We start from the raw sequence: 22171 nt of genomic DNA on the forward strand, positions 1-22171 counted from the left end.
TCTTCACCTTCTTCTTTTCTCTACTATTTCTTTCCTTTCTCTCTCTTGTTTTTGTTTCTCTTCCCCTTTTTCCCTCTTATCTTCCCTATCCCTTCTTCTCTTTTGCTTGCACTCTTTCTAGCTTCCATTTCATACTCCTCTTCCATTTCTCTCCTCCTGGATATCTCTCCTCGAGTTTTATCGCTCTGTGTTTCTTCCCCTCTGCTGCTTCCTTCCTCAGTCCTGCTACTCGCTCTTCCGTCTGTATTATTCTTCTTCTCCTTTCAAATCGTTCTTGGTGTTACATCTTAAAGTTGGGGTGCTAGCCCCAAATAAATAGTAATTAATTATTTTTAAATTAATTCGTTAACTTTTTATTTTTATATGTTTCAGGTTACCCACAACCTTCAGGTGTCAGATGGTGATAACGGTCTGATGCTCCTTAGGGACCAAATAGTCATACAGATTGGCGAAGAGTTAGACGGCATGGTCATGATCCGCTCCGGTGATAACCGCCAGGGTATTTGTCCGATCAAATTCCTACAGGAAGTGTGACAACGTAGCGAAGTAGCTTGTCAAGCCACTTCACCTTGTAACTGTCTCTATAAACAACAAAGCGCACCCCAAACTACCCTTAACAAAATATACTATCCCAATCCCACCCCTAGGCTGATCCAGAATAACGTGTCTAATAAGCAGAACAATAAGCGGAACAATAGTCATACCGGGAGTATATTGCAGTATTATTATAACAACTTCGGAAAGAACAACAAAGATACTAATGTTTATAATAACGTCTTGAATAGAAGAAGAACGGAATTGGCTTTCCTGCACGGGAAAGCGCCATTTTCTTCCAACAAAAGGCCTCTATCTATTCGGCTTTCTACCCCGAAGCACGTAGTCAACTTCTTCAAGAACAAATCGGACTCGCAGAAAAGACCTTTGCTTTTACAGGGATCCCAGACACTGAACAATCATGCCAGTTTTCAAATTATTCCGAACAAAACAGGTTTGAAAATATCCTCAATATACACAATCAGCGAGAACGTCGAAAAATTTAGTCTGTATAGGAAGAATCTATATATTTCATCGAATAGCAGGCCTCTATTTGTTAGGATATAATATTTTTTGCCAATGACTCCCATATTTTTGTAAATGTTAATAGTATTACTGTGAAGCTAACTTTACTATACCCATATTTTTGAGACGGTGGATCTTAGTTGCTTTTGAGACTATACTAATAGACAAGTAAGGATCTGCGAAAAAACGTCTATTTTTGGATGTGAGAGGTGGCATTCGGATTTTTGCAGATAAAGTTAGCTGACACCTTCAGTAATAATAATTGACTTATGCTCCTTCTCAAATATGCCCGGATCATTAATAAAAAAATTAAAATATTTAAAAATTTCGAAATACATCGATTTTTTCTGCTTTCTTTGCTTATAACTTTAAGACGATTCGTTTTGGAACAAAGTCATAGAGAAATAAAATAAAGATAATTGAATTTTGTATGATATACGACTGGTAAAAATTGTCTTAAGGTATTAAATTTTCTGCAATATAGCAATAAATACAAAATAAGGGGGTAAAATAAGTCTGTTGTTATTCAATACTTTTTAACCACTTTGGTGGCACTTAGAACCTTAGTAATTCGCTTAAGAAATTCTTTGTAACATACTTAAATCGTGTATTGTCCTTTTCATGAGCATTTTTCAGTGCGTAACAAATGATAGGAAAAAGGGTAAGTCCGTGATAATACACATTTATGACATTTATTCTAACATGACATTTTAGTTAAATCTGACAGTAGTCACATTTTATTTTCAATTTTATCTTCTATCAAAGAATATTTTGTTATGGTTCGTATTTCTTTGAATAAGTCGACCATTTTAAAATAAAATTCTTTAAAGGAAGTTTTATACAGGAACATGCTATGAATATCCTTTTCGACATCCAGTATTAAAACATCACTTAACAAAGACTTCTCCCTAAAGACCTAAAGTAGTACAGAAAGTCGAAATGAAAAAAACTTTGCACACCCTCACTTTTTTACCTTGTTTAACAAAATAAAAAGAATGGTTATTGGTTCTTAAACCACTCTTTGCTACATTAATCCGTTCCATCAATGCACTTATAATTTTTAGCTGCTTGGAAATGTCTCCAAAATCCCAGTATAACTTAAAAAAAAAGCTCATCTCTCTTCTTCTATGCATTTCCGGTACATGTTTGCCTGCATTTTGTGATGTCACACGGATCTCTAACTGATCTGGCTGAAATGTATATCTTCCTGTTGTACATTTGATAAGATTGTCCAGAGTTTCGGAGGCCTTTAATTCTGTTTTGTATCCACTTCTTACATTGTTCTTCTTACAGTCTAAGTGAAGTCTAAGAAAAAGTAAACCTATACTGACACAACTTTGTTCTTTCATGGCATAAAGTAAAGTATTTGAATTTAAGTAAATTCTATACCGACACAACCTTAAATTTTTCTGACACAAAGAGTGTGTTTTTGCAAAAAATTCATTCCATACTGGCACAACTTTTAATGGGCCGGTATAGACTAACAAATAAGATATTTTTATTGAAGGATATAAAAATTAAAAAATGGCATAACATTAGTTTTATGAAAATATGCCGGTATTCCACGTACAAGCAACACAAACACACCTAAAGTCAACGGCATATTAAATATGTGACTGTATAGTGCTGCCGCTCGAGCGAAATGGAGGGAAATATGCACGTGGTACAACTCTATCTAGGGGATTCTATGCAAGCTACCTTTATGTTGGTTTCGTTCAATTATAAAGTGAAATTTCGTGATTTTTAAGTAGTGGTTATCACAAAACACCATTTTCTGAAAATGTGCCACTATAGAACTCAGTAAGCGATCTGATTTAACAAAGAAAAGAGATCAAATTTTGAGTTATGTCACTTTTCTTTTAAAATATTGGTCCCTTTTTTTAATATTAACGAAAAATACCTAGGACACTTCTCGAAATATATCAATTTTGTAATGAATAACGAAAGGTTCACGTCGAATGTCAGAGCATAACTCTAAAAAGTGTCATTATTCCGAAAAAAAGTATTAATTTTACCGCCAAACATCAATGTGACATTTTTCCTGTAAACGTATAGGGTATTTGGAGTCAATTTAACAAGATAACTGTAATTATGCATTTTGAGTTGTGTCATTTTTCTTCCGGATAAGTGACGTATCCAAAATGAGCAACGTGCTGCTTTTACCTACAAAATATTTTGCCTGCGGTTTATGCGGTTTAAATATTTTACCATTATAATTACAAAAAAATAGTTTCTGTAAACTTATCTACCAACTAATTTCCCAGAATAAACAATGATTTCGTTAAAATAATTTGAAACTGTAGATAAGTTCATTAAAATTAAGTCACTATGATAACACGGAGAGCTGAAAATGACGTGGTTTTAATTATTAGGTCAATGTTAGATTTCAAAACAAGTCAAACCGGGTAAGATAGCAAGAACAAAATCTCACATTATAATTAATTAATAATAAAATCAATGAAAATTAATTTAGGAGAAGGGAAGTCATGGAAAAGTGTTTATGCAGCTATCTCTTAGATTTACGTAGAATTATATTTGCCAAAGTTAATTATATTAAAATATTATTACAGCAGATAAGTACCTTTTGATGTTTTTTCATGTTGCTTCATTGAAAATTGGACAATGTAGAAGAAACATGAGTCAAAAATAGAAACCATGGATATGAAGCACTTAAGAACAATCGCATGAGAATCAAAATGGGATAGAATAAGAAATGAAGAAATAAGAAGAAGAATGGAAATAGAGCCAATATTATATCACATCCAAAATATACAACTAGAATGGTATGGACATAATGTGATAAGAATGAAGCCAGAAAGGATGCCCAGGAAAATTCTGGAAATGGAAAACACGACAAATAGGAGAAGAGGGTGTCCCCAAAATAATTGGAGGGATCAAATAAAGAACATAGGAAATGCACGAGGGAAAACTAAAGAGGGAATGAAACGCCTAGCCAAAAACAGAAAATCGTGGAAAAAAATGGGTAAAGGAAACAACGGACCATAATCCGACGTCGTAACAGGCATAAGGAAAAAAGACAAGAAGTAGAAGATGTTGTTTCATGCATGTTTTATTGATAATAATAAAGCATCCGATAAAGTACATGATTAACTAATGAATGCCTTGATATCAATTAAGATAAATAATTGCAGTCATCTCAGGATCATATCGAATCTACACCACAAGCAGCGAGCAAAGTACGTGTTAACGAACACCTGTCAGAGGAAATTTAAATTAGACGTAGGGTGAGACAGGGATGCGTATTATCGCCAATTATTTTTAATGCCTACTCGGAAGAGATCCTAAAAAGAGAGCGAAACAGCTAGAATAAAGGTAAATGAAGTACCTTAAGCCAGAAGTGCTTGTCGGACTTCATTAGAATACAAAGATTGCAATGGGCCAGACATGTGATAAGAATGGGAGAGGATAGGCTACCAAAAAGAGCACTGAATGCTAGAATGCAGGGTAAAAGATCGGTTGGAAAGCCAAGAAAGCGCTGGGAGGACACAGTAAACAGCGACGCACAAGCCCTTTTAGTAGTCCGTGTATGGAGAAGAGCAGCCACAGACAAGCAAGGGTGGAGGCAAAAAATAAAGGAGGCCAAGGCTCAATTTGGGCTGTAGTGCCGTAGAAGAAGAAGAAGAAGGAGTGCCTATTAATAACATTAGATATGCGGATGACACTGTCATCTTAGCCGAAAATTTTTAAGATGTTTAGAGACTGATGAACAGAATAGCGGTGTATGGCCAAGAATACGATCTAATAATGACAAAAATGAGAATATCTAAAACTCAAAGAAACAACGAGAATCTACTCATAAATAGAACCAATATCGAACGAGTAGAGCAATATGCATATCGCAGAACAGTTATTAACTTCACAAATAGAAATTAAAATTACAATAGAAAAGGCTAGAGCAAATTTTAATAAATTCATAAAAGCACTCTGCACCAGAAATTTAAAGTTAGACCTAGTTAGGTTGACCAGATGCTACGTTTTGTCGACTTTGTTTTATGAAATGGAAGCTTGGACATTGAATGCGGCATAAATGAAAAAACTGTAATCATTCGAGTTGTGGGTGTATAGAAGAATACTCAAGATATTCTGGACAGAACACGTCACAAAGATGTTCTGAGAAAGAGGAATAAAGACATGAAAGTCTTAAATATAGTCAAAACAAGAAAATTGGAATATCGGTCATATTAAACGTGGAAAGAGATACAACTTGCTCCAGCTGCAGGGAAAGATCCGGAAAAGGAAGCATAGCGAGATCTAAAATATCATGGCTGCGCAACCTGAGAAAATGGTGCGGATGTACATCAAATGAATTTTACAGAGGAGTTGTCTCTAAAGTCCGAATAGCTATGATGATTGCCAACCTCCGTCGAGGAGAAAAAGATATTTTTCATTAGAAAAAAATTGTGTAATGAAAAATATTCCTTTATAGATTAGTTCGTGAAATATTTCATAATAAAATCGCATCAAAAAAATAAATCAGCGTATTATTTCGAAACTATTTTCTTGTGAGATTTTAATACTATTTTACTATCGTTAATGGGAATTAACCACAATAAAAACCATGATAACTACGTTGAAAGTACTTTTATTTTGATGTTACAACTTCCGAATTGGAAACCGGAAGCAATTATTGACCAATTATAATAACAAACAACTTTCGAAAAATAAAAAAAGAATTTAATAGAGACGAAGTAATTTTTTGTTTTTTTGGGCGTAATATGTTAATTTACTTAAATATTTGTCAGATTTGCGGTGTTCAACCCCAAATTTTCCATGTTTGTTCTGTGGTACTTCAAAATTTGGCGAAGGTACTTACTCAATTCTTGGCGGATGCTTCGAAGATTAGAATTTGGTGGATGCCCTAATTTTTTTATGTATGTCGCGTTCTCTGATACATTTTTAACGAACGTTTTTCTTACTTCGCTAAATATATAACTTCAGGAAATAAGTTGTTCTCTAGTTAGCTGGGTTATAAAAATGAAACCACCAGAGAAACTCTCGTTGAATTGTATCATATTATTATGCTCTGTCAAGATTAATTAATAACTATGAGCGTTCGTTTTTTTTTATTCTTATATTTTTTTCATCAAAGTTTTTTACTTCGATTTTAACGTTTTTTATAATTTAATTATTCATTAGTTTCACTTGTCTTTAGTAAAGTATTGAAAGCAATTACGATCCACGTCAGAAGAAGATTACTGTTAAGCACATCCTTTCGAGTTTTCATAAGCACTCAGTTTTTGGATCTCATCATATGTATCATTTAAATCCCTATAATATTGTATAAAAACGTGTAAGACATCTAGCTACACAGACAGTCAGTAAAAATATAAGAGACATTATTATAAAAAATATATGCAAAGTACTTTTGGGCAATTTGGATAAATATACACATTGATTGTCGTCTTTAATTGATACAATACTTTTGTTATCAGAAAGATGTTGCTTTTATACTATATTGATCTACAAATACTAGTATTGAAAGCAAATATCAATTTTTAAAACCAAAATGGAGTTTACTAACCGATTTTTACTGGCGGTCTCTTGCTTCAAGAAATCAGGAATACATTTTGTACTTTATTTTTCTGACAACTGTAAAACTATGGTACAATGAACCATTTAATAAACTTATACAAAATAAAAAGGCATATCTTTAAATTACTATGAAACTGGAAAATGTCATTTAAAAGATATTATGACTGCAACCCTTAAAATTCATAATAAATACTTAATTACTCTGTAGCTCTACAGCCCATCGTTGGTCTTGGTGGTTGACTGTTCATTCTTCCGACATTTCTTTCATTGCATAGGGTCTTTGTTCATCTCCAAGTGGATGCTGTTTCTCCATCTGGTGCCTGGTAGTCTTCTTCCTTCTGGGTTAGACTGCTACACTAGTTTTGACTATCATGATGGATTTAGAAGGATGGGTCAATGGAGTAACGGTGGCTAGTAGAAAAATCTCCAATTTAAGATTTGCTGATGACACTATACTTATAGCAGCAAATTAACGAGAAATGCTAAATCTTTTGCGAAAAGGTGTGTTAGAAATCAATGAAGGTGATCTTAATATTAATAAAGATACGACGAGAATAATAGTAATAAACATATTTAACACTATTCAGCTAAGTAACCACTTAAGAAGCAGGGATACCAGATAGTAGACAGCTTCACCTATCCCGGATCTAATGTAACTATAAGTCGCCTCATCATAAGATTTTGAAAATGCCGATCTATCTATTAAAAATCAAGATAAGATTGATCCAAGACCGAGAGTTGAACTCTCCTCGCATAAAAACGCCAAAAATGGATATCTTTGAGATTTGGACTCGGAGAAGAATGTTGTGCATACCTTGCACAGCTCATTGGACAAACGTTTTCATTTTTAATCAACTTGGCATTAAAGAAAAGCTATCTACAACATGTCTGTAGCGAATTCTACGGTTCTTTATTTAAGTGGTTCGAACAGCAAACAATAATTGAGAAAGATTAATTGTTTCTGGAAAGGTTCCGAGGAGAAGACTAAGAGGATGGTCACCATCCAGATGATCCAGGGCCACTCTGCGAATCCCTTAGGGCAGTTGAAGGGTACAATGGAGAAAATTTATTAGGAGTTTTGGAGAAAATCAGGATCCTCGTTAATGGGGAAATGAAAAGAGAGATATAAGTATAGTTCCTTCAGTTCTATAATTGAGCCCATCGGAATCAAATCCTGCTAAATCCTAAATTTTTCGTCTTCCCTTTTTTTTACACATTTTTAAAGTTCAAACATATTAATCTACAGTCATAAAGTTTCGGCTCAAAACCTTCTAAATCCGCTTTAAAGTACGTCAGTGGAATGTTAACGTTAGAACCAAACCCTGCTATGTCCATTACTTTTATGAACAATAAAGCAACGGCGTAACCAGGATGATCCTTAGATGGGTTACAACTTCTGGAGGTATAGAATACCGCCAATTTAAGCTCAAAGTACATTCCAATGAGAAGAGGGGATTGTAACCCCAAACCGCCCTGGTGATATCACTGCGAATAAAGTACTTCTTTTTCTTGTATATTTTGTATGTTTTCCTATAAAAATGGTTTAATATCTACTTTTAGTGCATTAATTGCGCCAAAAGCAGTTGAAAATGAGGAATTTGGAATTATATGGGCTTAGAGTCAAAATCTGATATATCCAAACTAAAAGAACAAATTTCTGAAGATTTAAGCGGCATGAAGAGAAATGACTTTATACCAAATTAGTGTGCCATTTTATGACATTTATTGATGCCCCTTTTATTGAGAAATGCCGGATATTTTTTGGAAAATTTACAGTTGTAATGTTTTTTTGGCCTCCTGAAAAATTTCAAAACATGGATGTAGCAGGTTTTGATTCTATAGGCCTCAATTATTCTAGTCGGTTGTTTTTGTGTATCTATAAACGATAAAATCGTATCTGTTATAATTAATAACCGAAGTATGCAGTTTTTACAAATAAATTCAACTTACTGCTTATCAAGAATCTTTACTGCATCCTGACTGAGAGTGTTATCTACCTATCTTACCTTCGTGGCCAGAAGTGCTTATTTATGGAACTCAGCCTGTTTTTTTCATATCGGACTAAAAACTTTGAGCTTATTTCCGTTTTTTCATAAAATCATTCATTCTCTCAGGTAGAGATTGCAATCTCTTATAATCTTTATCTGATTTCAAATTATGTAAGACCAAATATCTTCTTTACAATTGACTGGTCGTTTGGCAATAGCAGATATGTCCATTTTTGGTACTTTTCAGGAGAGCAAATTCAAATTTCCACGACGGCCATAACATTACCGTTTTTTCTTATATGTATGTGACCTCATATAAATAGCTGTATAAACAATAAACTCTAAAACCAAATATGATATCTCTAAAACTGTGATTTTATGGACATCTTGGACATTTGAATTTGCTCTTCAAAAATATCGAAAATGGACATATCAGCTTTTGGCAAACGGCCACTCAATTCAACTATGCATGTACATTCCTGTCGACCTCTTCCTATTATAAAAATACCCTACTAAGTTAGGAAAATCTGTTAAGCCTGGTAGTTAGCTATGAGTACATCGGAAACAATCTTCAAAGTGAAACTTTTATTTTTTTTGTTTTCACCCAATTTTGAAAAAATGTGAAAACTTTGGATTATCCACGTCCGTCTGTCCGTCTGTCCGTAACCACAACTCCTCCGTCATTATACTAGGTAGAATGACAAGTGAGGTGTCAAATGAAAGCTTATAATCCAAAGATGGTACTAAAGGTGAGAAATTTGACTTAAGCTGTCTGTCCGTCGGTCCGTCGGACCCCGAATATAGCTCCTCCATCATTATACCAGGTAGAATGACAAATGAGATGTCAAATGAAAGCTTATAATCCAAAGATGGTACTAAAGGTGAGAAATTTGACTTAGGCTGTCTGTCCGTCGGTCCGTCGGACCCCGAATATAGCTCCTCCATCATTATACCAGGTAGAATGACAAATGAGATGTCAAATGAAAGCTTATAATCGAAGAATGGTACTAAAGGTGAGAAATTTAACTTAGGTTGTCTGTCCGTCGGTCCGTCCGACCGCGAATATAACTCCTCCGTCATTATACCAGGTAGAATGAAAAATGAGGTGTCAAATGAAGGCTTATAATCCAAGGATAGTACTAAAAGTGAGAAATTTGACTTAGGCTGTCTGTCCGTCGGTCCGTCCGACCGCGAATATAGCTCCTCCGTCATTATACCAGGTAGAATGACAAATGAGATGTCAAATGAAAGCTTATAATCCAAGGATGGTATTAAAGGTGAGAAATTTGACTGAGGCTGTCTGTCCGTCGACCGTCCGACTTCCAATTCCACTTTCGATTACTTTGGGTGAAAATCTAGGACTTACGAAGTCCAATTACTTGTTAAATATAATACAAATAACAAAATTTTAAAGAATTTTGTGTTAAAAATATTGACTTGTAGACACTGATCTGTTGAGTGTCATGTGTTATGATCGGTATTATCTTTGTATTGGAGTTTTAGGGGAAATTTAAAAAAAATTTAAGTTCACTCATGAAAGTCAATAAATACAAATGATATCCCTTTTAACGGCACGTCATTGAATATTGATTAATTTTATTTTAAATATAATCTGGATTTAGATATTCCTGAATATATTTTAAATGGTATTTTCCTCTAATATTGTTAAATCTTTTATAGTTTATATTAAAAATTAACATATTTATAAATATTGTCATTGTGATTCTATATTTGTTGCATTTATTCGTTTATTATAACTTTTTGTGAAGTTTGAGATGTTTTTAATTAAAAATAATTAAAAAATCGTCAGACTAATCCATTATCATGACTAAATTATTAAAAATTATTGTTTTCTAAATACTCACAAAATATTTTTGTGCATCCTGAATAAACTGACACATGTAAGTCCATTTCTAAATAGGTAAAAAAAGAAAAGAAAAGAAAAGGCTTACTTGCCGTTGGTTTAATTGTACTTTGGACGACCAATTTTGAGCTCTATAATTTCCGGCTCATCATCAGTTCCCTGATGAGGTCACTTAATCACTAAAAACGATATTATTTATAAGTATGGTTAAATAAATTTTTCAAGGAATTGACGATGAGCTGAAAATTGTAGAATTCTGCGTGTATAAGAGCTATTTTTCCCAGTGCTGCAGTGCTCCCCTAGGAAAGCACTATAAATTTATGAAATTGGTGCTTCTGCTCTATGCTTCAGTTATACCAAACTTCGAAATAGCAGGAATGCATTTCTATCATATCAATCCTATGTCGGATTTCTATAATACTAATTTAAATTCAAATTTAGTTTGAGCACTACTATCCTCATTTTGGAAACCAAGTAACCAATGTTTTAACCGAGTAAACCAACAGGTTTTAAAAAATAAAGCTTGGATCACCTGTTTTTAAGAAGTGGATTTCTTATGTAGATCAATGGATTCGAAAATAGTCTTCTTTTTCTTCTTCTAATGGCGCTACAACCCTTTGCGAGTCTTGGCCTGCTTAGCAATGTTCTTCCATTCTGCCCTGTCGGATAATTTCCTTCGCCACTTCCTGATGTTCACGGCTTTAAGATCCTCTCTACGTCATCTATCCATCTTTCACGGAGCCTTCCTCTTGTTATATTTCCTTAGGGCTTCCATCTCTGGATTACTTTTACAGTTTGATTATCTGGCATTGTTTCTAAGTGACCAAGCCAGTTTAGTCTTTGTGACTACAAATCTAACAATATCTGCCCTCTGCATTAGTTCATCCAGCTCGTGGTTCATTTTAATTATCCACGAACCATCGCTGCATTTGGTCCAAATATTTTCTTTAGTATTTTGCACTCAAAATTCGAAAATAGTGTTACAAATGTTACAAAACTGACTTGACTTTTCTATGTTCTTTTATTCACTAATGTTTAGTTTTAGTTGACTTTATTTATTTTTAATAACTTACTTCTAAACAAGTGAAAAACACTGAATTTATATCTTTTATTTTACAAACCACCATATTTAATTTATTTATTACACCAAACCTACTAATTTATCTAATTACAAATTCAAAAATACCGCGCCCGTTACATATCAAAGTACACCGACGGTTTGAAATTCACAAATGACTTACTAATTCCAAAAGCCCCTATTTATACATTATTACAATGTTCCAGAATAAGAAAGATTATTACGGAAGAATTCATCACAAACACATAAATCAAATTCGGTAAACAAAAAGGGTCTGTTAAATTATAATAAATAGGCAAGGTGCTGAAAACAGTCGGGTGACAAAATTATGTAAAAATAGTATCGCATAAAATAATCAAATAAAAGTGTAATCGATATGAAGCATGGTAAAAAAATAAAGCATCTCCAAAGACAGATCAAGCAGGATAACAAGAGAAGCAACGAGGAAATACCGAACCCTAAGAAGAGGCAAAACATATTTCATAGAAGAAATAGAAGCAATTTGAGGAAAAGCAATTTGAAAGCATAGAAAAGCTAGGAAATTAAAATGAAAGTCGAAAGTTCTACAGACATCTAAACAAAATCAGAGAGAAGAAAGTGGAAAATAAGAAGAAGGAAAGATATATAAAGTCTTACAACTCATACAAACAAATCTGGTGATAATTTAGGAAACAATAGTTTTAAAGGTTTTATTTATAGACAAAAAAATGTTATTAATTTAATACTTTTACTCATAACTTTCTGTTCATATATATTTAAAAAAAATAATGTTTCATTAAAAAGCTGCATTTATTATTGCATTTTCTACTCAAATCCAAGTGTCTACATATTTTTGTTCGAAAATAAACAGTTATATTGATATGTGAAAATATTTTTATGAAAATAAAGTACACAAAAAAATATCTATTATGGAAAATATTTTTTTGGTAGTCAGACCAGATTGTTGTATCTATCTAATCTATCTAAACTAAATCCAAAGATATTAAGTTTGGAAAATATTTGATCCTACATCTTTCATTATTACTGAAACTTTGATTACAATGAAACTTTTATTATATTTTTGTCTCCTATATTTTTTCTATTTCAGTATAATAGATATCTTTTATGCATTTTTTATTAATGTCTCATCCAAAGAACAACTTTTGAAAAAAATCGAAATATTAAGACACAATCCGAAATATAAGGTATATTTTTTGTGTACTAAACTATTCTTGTTAATAAAGAGAAATATATTATATTATAGATTTTGGTTAGAGTAATGCAAAATGTCTTAAACCAAATGATGTAGGTAATAAATTAAAAGTAAAATCCATAAGAAAAAATTTTATATAGCTGGCTGAATACCATTAATCACAAAGAATTTATAAAAATGCATATTTTGTAAAAGATATGAATACCTATTTATTAAAATCCTTAAAGGACTTCATCAAAATTACAGAACGTTTTCAATCTAAAAAGATCGACATTAGTACTGATAACAGGTTTATAACATCAGGAGCCTTATTTTGGTGCTTACTATGGTGCTACCTTATTTTTATGAAGAAACATATTTTTTTATCTTTAAACCGTTTTAATTCCCGTTCATTTTTTGTGCGTATTTCTTTTCTCTATATAAATTATATAAAATCTGGCAACTGTGCAGTGTAGTACAACCCTCGCCACTCACAGCGGACGGGATGATCGCATCGTGCCGAAAGCTTAGATGGCTCAACTGAAAAGAGAAATATTTTACGGGCATTCTATGTAAGTGACAGAGATACAGCTATATTGCACTTTTAATACACGTTTAAATGAGACTATTCGTGCCTGGCTCGACAAGGAAGATCTAATATTTTTTACTATGCTCATCATAGTGAATAGTGGATCTTAGCTCCAAAAAGATTCTTGCACAGGGTAGTACATTATATTTTCGAGTTTTTTTACGCGCTCGCTCGCTCGTTTTTGTATTTATAATTATTACATTTTTAATGATTAAACTTTTTATTATAAACTATTACGTTTTTAAGTAATTTAAGTTTTTTTAATTTTTAATAAAACTCGAGTTAAATTCAGCTTATCGTGATAGTCTAATTAAACACAATGAACAAGAAGTGGATAAAGAATCGATATGTTTTGAATCAAATTAAAAATTATATCTATATGGTTTTGTGGAGCTTTCGAGTTAGTTTTGAGAAATCACGACGAAAAGAAAAATTCAAAAAATAGAGGCATCTTTATGGAACTGTTCAATGTTAGCCGAATTAGACCAAAGACTTAGGTTCATATTCAAAGTTCCAAATCTTTAAAAGCGTGTACCTCAAAACAACACAAAATGAACTCCTTCGGTGCATCTTAGATGTTTATCACGAGGAAATAAGGAAAGAAATTGAAAATAATCTTTGTGTTGCAGTGATTGCCGATGAAGCGACAGACATCGCGTCGCTGGTGAATTTCAGTTAGTTATAGTTTTCGGGTATTTGTGTAAAGGGCGATAAGTTGAGATATTTTGGAGATTTTACTTGTTGGACGGACATGATGTCAAATCAATCACTGAATGCATTTTAAATGTTTAAATTTCTTGACACCCCAAAAATAATATAATATATACCTACATAATGTAAAAGTATCCGTACCTATTTTTTTAAATTTCTATTTTATACTTTTTTTGACAATATCGTGAACCCTCACTAAAAATTTAGGCAGCTGCCCGAATTCTGGCACTACCTACTTAAAGTGATACGAGCCGCCCTGTATAACATGCTGAACCACCAAAAAATGTAGGAGAAAGCCCTCTAAAGGTTTTAGAATTATGATAGATATACATAATTAGGTTTAATTTAAAGTGGTGGTTAAAATTTCCCTAGATATGGCACCAAGTATCACATGACTCCCAATACAACACGTGGGTTACTCAGTGCAGAGGATAATTCCTCACATTATGGACTATAATTAGCGACTGGTTGCTAATAGGGCTTTTCATTCACAGTCATTTGTTTCGAGCGTTTGTCATGTGTCACATAGTACTAATATATCTACGTCATACGTTATTGGTATATACAAATGATACAAACCAAAGACGTATGGCGTAGATATATTAATATTATGTGACACATGACAGAAGCTCGATACAAATGACATTCGATGAAAAGCCCTATTATAAGGACGACAATGTACAAGAGATAGCTGATAGTTGACATAATGATGTCATTGTCAATGTGAGTGATCAGCTACCAAAAGCTTATTTTATCACGACTGACCCTGTCATATTTAAAGTGCTATTGATATTTGTTTTGTGTTTGGTATCTTTTAACACTTTTAGCAGCAAACTTGTCATTTCTTTAACAAAATATATCGATTAAAATAATATTTACTGTCCAAAATATTGAGAAAATATTCAGATTTACCGCGCCATTCTTCATTGGCTAAGAAATGAAGATAATCATACATCAGTTGGTTTAAGACATTCTGTATATAGAAATAAAAATTATTTTGTGCAGTAATATATAGTCATTCCTAAAAGACTGCTTTGAGACTGCATCGTATTGGCTGCATCATGATATTCATCTTTGGTAGAGCTATTGCTTATTAATAACTGATGGATTTGGCCGTTACTTGATGGAAATTCATTTTATTTAGCAATAAAACACTGAAGACTTTTGTTTTCAATACTTCCATATTTATTATAATTTAACGTCACTACAGCTGTTTCGGTAGAGTGAGTTTTTTTATTGTTCATTTTTGAATTGTGATCTTTAATCAAAAATGCTGAAATTTTCCGTTATTTTTATTTGAATTTACACCTTAATTATGAGAAATAATTTACAAATGGAAATAAATTGACATAATACAACATGATGTCTTAAAAGACACTCATCAACTAGATCAGCAATTATCGGATTTCTCATCCTAAAAACTTGATATATTTTAAAGTACAATCAAGTCTCTACAGTAAAACCTCGATATAACGGACCTCTATTTAACGGACTTCGATTATAACGGTCAAAAAATCCATGCTTTACCCGTCCCGTACCAAAATACATTGCATACCATTGGGGTACCGGTGGACCCCAAACAATGTATTTTACAAAGAATTTCTCTGTCCGTTTCATATTATAGCTTAAATAAGGCATGGTTCACATTAGATATTTTCAAAAACTGGTTTTTTAAAGAATTTGTATCTGAAGTGAGAAAATTTCAACAGAAGAATCTGGAAACACCGACGGAAGAGGTGAAATATTTATTGATTTTAGAAAACGCTCCTGCTAATTCCTCTGAAAATATTCTACGTTCATAAGAGGTAACTTTAGTTATGTATGATTAGGGCTCCCCATAGATTAGGGCATTAGGGAATAGTTTTGGCCACCAAATAAATATATCGCAGAAAGTTTTTAGTAAGTAATGGTTGTATTGCATGATAAAGCTAATTTTAATTTTACTGTGCATCGAAAAAGGTGAAAGAGCAAACATTAAAAAATGGTTAGGAATTTGTTTGTTAGCCAAGATGCAGACATAGATCTAGAAGTTGGAAGTTCCTAATTTCTGTAGGACAATACAAAATAATTCCGGAGAAGTAGCTGAGGAAGATGTTTAACAACCAGCGTCCAGAAGTAGATGAAGGTGACCATGGGTATAACATAATGGCTGAAAGTGACATAACAGAATACTTACTAAAAATAAGGATAGAAGTGAAGATAGCGAAGAAGACAAACCCCTGCCAAAAATGAAGTTATTAGAGGTAATACCGAATCTCGACGATCTAGTAACATTTACTTATTATCCTTAAATAGCTAATATAAGTTCAACTGTATCATACGCATTTTCGTTATTTTAGAGAGTTGTGTGTATAAAAAAAACTTCACAATTGCAAACAAAACTTGATTCCTTTTTCAAAGCAGGATTACCTTAAGCAAGTGCGTCGATATGTTTTTGTTTTATTTTGAACCTATTTTTATATAACCGTCTTTCGGCTTTAAGGATACCCCGCCCCCCCAATTAGTCCGTTATATCGAGGTTTTACTGTATTTTTTGTTCTGAAAATATTGACCACTAAAATACAAGACATACAAGGCCAAGAAACATAATATTAGCCGAAGTTTTTAACAAATATAGGCTAGAAAAAGGATATGTATCATACAACGGGAACCTATTTCACATAATGTACAAAACAATAAAAAATAGAGTGAAAAATTACCGAGGTTTTATTTAGGTGTAATCATTTCTTTGGAGCTCTACGCTCAAGTGATCAAGGAAATATTACAAGTACAACTAGACAAGCCGAAAACGGCGGGTTCGTTGGAGAAAATATTCCCATGAGATTTTTTGCATAATCACATTAGTGAGACATCCCAGAATAAGGTTCAAGAAGTCACCCACGTGAAAACTGGTCCAAATTTTTTTTAACAATTTTTTTTAATCAAATTGCAAAAGACAATATTTTAGGCTCGGGTATTTTTTTTTATTTTTTGGACCATTCTGGATAAAAAAGGTTTCTTATAATTTTTCTCTAGTGTTGACCGTTTTCGAGTTATGCTTAACTTTGAAAAAAAAACGAAAAATTGCGATTTTCAAGGCTTAATAACTCAGTTAAAAGTTATTATTATGAAAGTCAGAAAAGACTAAATCTAGAGTGCTATGTATTAAGAGTATAAGTCAAAAATGAAAATTTTTTATTAGGACTTTTCGAAGTCTTTTTTACCACTGATGAAATAATTATTACAACTAAATATGAAAATGGTGACGAAATATGATTATTAAATTAATAATTAACTATTTTACTTTCTACTTTGGTAATACCTTATTAATTATATAATTCAAAATATAGAAGAATCCCGAAAAAACTTTTTTATGACTTATACTCTTAGTACATATCACGTTAGAAATTAAAGTTAGTAGTAAAGTAGTAAAGCCCCCCTACAAGCTCCTGACAAAATTTTTGTCAATATTTTATTACTAAGCTGTTATTTTTAAGTAATAGTAATGAGCGTCATGCACGTATTAGGCAGCCGTCAATGCTGAGTGCGAGAGAGATGCCATTCCGACAGTCAAAGGTGCATCTTACTCGCACTCACATTTACAGCCGCGTCAATACGATCTTGCCGCTCATTGTTAATAATTAAAAATAACAGCTTAGTAATCAATTAATGACACAAATTTCTTCAGGATCATGTAGAGGGAGCTTTAAACTTTGATTTAGTCACTTTCTGACTTTCATAATAATAATTTTTAACCAAGTTATTAAGTCTTAAAAATGGCTATATTCGCGTTTTTCAAATTTTACATTGCTTTTAACGCGAAAACGATCAAATTTAGAGAAAAATTATAAGAGACATTTTTTATCCAGAATTGTGGAAAGAATCTACAAAAAATTGTCTGTACCGAAAATATTTATTTTTAAAATTTGATTTAAAAAAATTGTTTAAAAAAAACTGGACCACTTTTCGCGTGGGCGACTCCTTGAACCTTATTCTGGGGTGTCTCACGAATGTGTTTTTGATTATGCAAAAAAATCTCATGGGAATATTTTTTATTCCAACGAACCCGCCGTTTTTGCCTTGTCTAAACTTAACGGAATGGACGGTAAAGGTGGTATTAAGCAGAAAAATGAGCTGGTGTAATAAGCATACGATACAGTAACTTTTTGAAGTACTGACGAAGGCCAATATAATATACAAATTAAGCATGGAAGGTATATCTAATATCTAATATAACACTCAAAAAGTGTAGTAAAAATGAGAAATCAAATTTTTTGACACATCTCTTGTCATTAACGGACTCACTAAAGTTGAGTTTTTAAGAAGCATTGACAATATGAAGAAATGTACGTAAATAGAAGAGATTAGAAAGAAAACTGATGATAAGAAAATAATGAAAGGCAAATAGCAGATGAAATGAAAACAATGTTATTCAAACTAAAAAACATAAAAGCGTAATTAAGAAGAGAGAAGTAACTGGTCAAAATGAAATTAGAGACATCTAATTTGATATAAAAATTTGCCATGTAAGGCCACGTTGATTAATTAAGTTATGTAATGACAATTAATGAAACAATAGAAGAGAAAACTCTTCACAAACTTAAACTGCAAATCATAAGAAATAAAGTTCCAAGTAAAACAGCTTATAATGAATTTGAAATATTCTTGCAAAATACGATGCAGTTCCAATTACCAAATAAATGCACATGACCAATATTTTGCCGAAAAAAAATTCCTTTAACTTTTATATACAAACTCCCCCAAAAATCATTGACTCTAGGTTCCTAAGTTCTTTGTTTTATGCGTAACATTGAAAATAAAAAGGATAATTCATGAAAATCTTATATATAAGAAATAAATATAATTAATTAATATTCATATTATTTTACTATAAGGAGTAGGCGCAAAATCTTGGTCCAATGCTATTTAAATGCGTTTATTTTTTTCGAATTCTGAAAAAACTAATAAATATTTTTGAAAACTTTAAACACAGAATGAAAGACTACATCATTACCAAGGGGCGAAAGTCCCTTGGAATAAACAAAGTTTCTTTTGAATAAAATATTTGAAATTAAAAATGACACTAAATTTTCTCTTTTATTTTCACCCCTGTAACTTATTAAAATAAACATTATAGAAGTTTTCATGGACTTTAGGCACTTAATAATAAGGTAATCTTTCATTCTGCGTTTAAATTTCTCAGGATTCGAAAAAAATGAATGTAGTTAAATAGCATTGGACCAAGATTTTGCGCCTACCACTCACAAATCATATATTATGAATATAAAATTTCACTGGATATCAAATTATTATTGCGCATCCTATTTATAAATTTCAAGAAATAATGCAATATAAGTTGTCCCGGAACTAATGGGGGAAAGTCGGGTAAACTACAGCCCCTACTTTACAAATTCTAATCGCTTAATTGATTCGAAAAAAATGAATGCATTTAAAACACATTGGCCCGAACTTTTACGCCGACGCCCTTAAGTTACCATTTTACATACGTTTTTTATTTTTCATTTTAGTGCTATTTATTTTATCCCTCTCCTAAGCAGACCTATTTTTGTCCTCTACTTGTCTCTGTGTAATATTTTTATTTAATATTGATTTTTGGACGACAGTACATCAATTCAATTATTGTGTAAATAATAATATAAGCAAATACTTTACATATAAACAATATTTACAGTAGGAAAAATGAAAGATTACTCATGAACCAACATATAAAACACGCTGTATTTTCCTGTGACCGTGTCACAAAAAAAATTGGCCAGCGCAAGAACATATAATAAATTATATAAACTGTTCTTATAATAATCGTACTGGTTCATTACTTTCTGGAACATAGAAAATATGTGTTTAATAAGATCGCTCATGGGTAATCTTTCATTTTTCCGACTGTAAGTAGTTTAAATATACCACTAAAACATACACAGCTATAATTTAAGAATTTTAAATCCAGGGTATAAAAATCAATATTGTTGCACTTTTTTATAAGGAACAAGTTTCGACAGTTTTCCTTATGTCAACAGCACAACTATAATACAACTATACCTATATTTTAATATTTACATTGCTCAACGTATAAATAGTACAAATAATATTAACAAATTATCTAGTTTAATCTCTAAGAAAAATATAGTTCGAATGTAGCTACATATATATATATATATATATATATATATATATATATATATATATATATATATATATATATATATATAGATATACATATACGAAGCAGAATCCGCTGAAATATTTGAAAATTTCTGAATCTTATATACCAGTTGGATATCAGAGCCAAGATTTTTTCCACTCCTATTCTTTCATCTATTCTTACTTCCGTGATTTCGCGAAATATATCGTTAACTGTATATTTTAACTAACTTAAGAAGTTTCTTATTGTATCCAATGCACTTACTTCTATGTATTTTATTTTTTAAGATTAAAATTTTAAGCTTATTTTTGTCGGTTCAAAATATATCCAAATACACAAAACCATAAGAAGACCAGCATAAAGCACATATGGAAGCAAAACGTGGGCACTAGCAAAAAAGAAGTAAATAAATTGCTGGTGTGGGAACGTAAAATCCTTTTAGTAATATGTGGTGTTTGCAGAAATAGAGTGACAAACGAATGGAGGTGCAAATAGAAAAAGTTAGGGTTTCTCTTTTAAAAATAAAATCTAGTTATATATATTTAACCCAATAGACTAAGAAAGTAATGACAAAAAATGCGGAATAATGGCAATCTTGTTATGAAAAGTGTGTTTCAGAAAAGAACAGAAGAAGAAAGGAAGAGAAGGTCTGTAGAGCTGCCTAGCAAAGGGTAGAAAGATTCACTCAAAGAAAACCTGGAGAAAATAGGGGTGAGACAAATAGTGGCAATGGACCGAAAAAAAGGACCTGTAATTAAAAAGGAGTAAATATATAAATAAAAAATTAATATTATTCTGTATTTTGACAACGACACCCGACTTGGGCGTCGAAACGTTAATAAAATAATTTTTTTGGTAAAATTGTGGCTCATTTTCCATTGAAAATAGTTAATTATAAACATGCCACAAGGAAATAGTTTCAGAACAACATTGAAAAGGGAGAAAACAAAATTAGAAAATAATATAAGACGATATATTACTTATGCGTATATATTTCTTAAATAGGCAGGTAACTCTAAAGAACGTTTTGAATAGATTAGTTAAACAAAAACATAAGAAAAGGCGTATTAATCGTAATAACGTACTAAAAATATATCAGACCGAAATATCATTGTTTTCAATTTTGTATAACAACTGAAACTGATATAATAAGTAAGATATCCACACAGAACACTCTAAATTCTATAACCAATTTAGAACGAAAATAAAAACAAAAATTAAGTTTGTTATCTGCAATAAGTGATACTATAATTTATTATAAACCAATAAAAATATTGATATAAGAACTTTTAAGTAAATTTTCTAAAAGGTTAAAGTTTTCGATTTATAAGTAAACAATGTCCAATCCTTCCAATATATTTATAACTATTTATATGTACATATGGACTATCCTTTTTATTTTCAATGTTTTTTATTACTCGTCCTGCTATGTTTTTCGCTAACCCGATTAGGACAGTATTAGTAACTTTAGTCAATGTTATATAGTTGTTATAACTTTTGTGTTAAATCATCAGTAATTACAAAATCCACACAAGCACGTTGTTGAAAATTATATGTGAATAAAAATTTTAAAATTTATGCGTTAAATTTATTTAGTTACCCTTACCAGTGTAAATTGTATTGCTTGAATTAGCAACAGCATTGGATATGGCGATTGTTAACACATTCTTTAAAAAGAGAGAAACTCAACTTATTACCTACAAAAGTGGACAACATTAATCCCAACTAGACTACTTCATGATAAGGAAAGAAGACATACGTGAATGCAAGGACTGCAAGGTAATAGTTAGTGAGACAGTAAGCCAACAACATAAGCTGCTTGTTCTGGACATCGAAGTAAAAAGCGAAACTAAACAAAAATATCGGAGAGGACCACAAAAAATCAAGTGGTGGCTGCTAAAAGATGAGAAAGAAGGTCTATTCAGGAGAAGAATAGTAGAAAATATATGTTGGAACATGAAAGGAAGCCCTAATACAATTTGGAGAAAAATGGCCAGTAGTATTAGAGAGAGTGCTATT

At 31.9% G+C, this 22171-nt stretch overlaps 1 protein-coding gene across 1 annotated transcript in view; it reads left to right on the forward strand.

Annotated features, from left to right (window-relative positions):
- Window positions 1-21730, forward strand: part of LOC114324758 (uncharacterized) — a 1163158-nt gene extending 1141428 nt beyond the window's left edge. The window contains exon 19 of the mRNA XM_050646138.1: window positions 373-21730. Within this exon, the coding sequence (XP_050502095.1) occupies window positions 373-534 (162 nt within the window). The 3' untranslated portion in view covers window positions 535-21730. The remainder of the gene's footprint in view (window positions 1-372) is intronic.
- Window positions 21731-22171: the final 441 nt, after the last annotated feature.

Source organism: Diabrotica virgifera, chromosome 3 (assembly GCF_917563875.1).
Source record: "Diabrotica virgifera virgifera chromosome 3, PGI_DIABVI_V3a".
NCBI lineage: Eukaryota > Metazoa > Arthropoda > Insecta > Coleoptera > Chrysomelidae > Diabrotica > Diabrotica virgifera.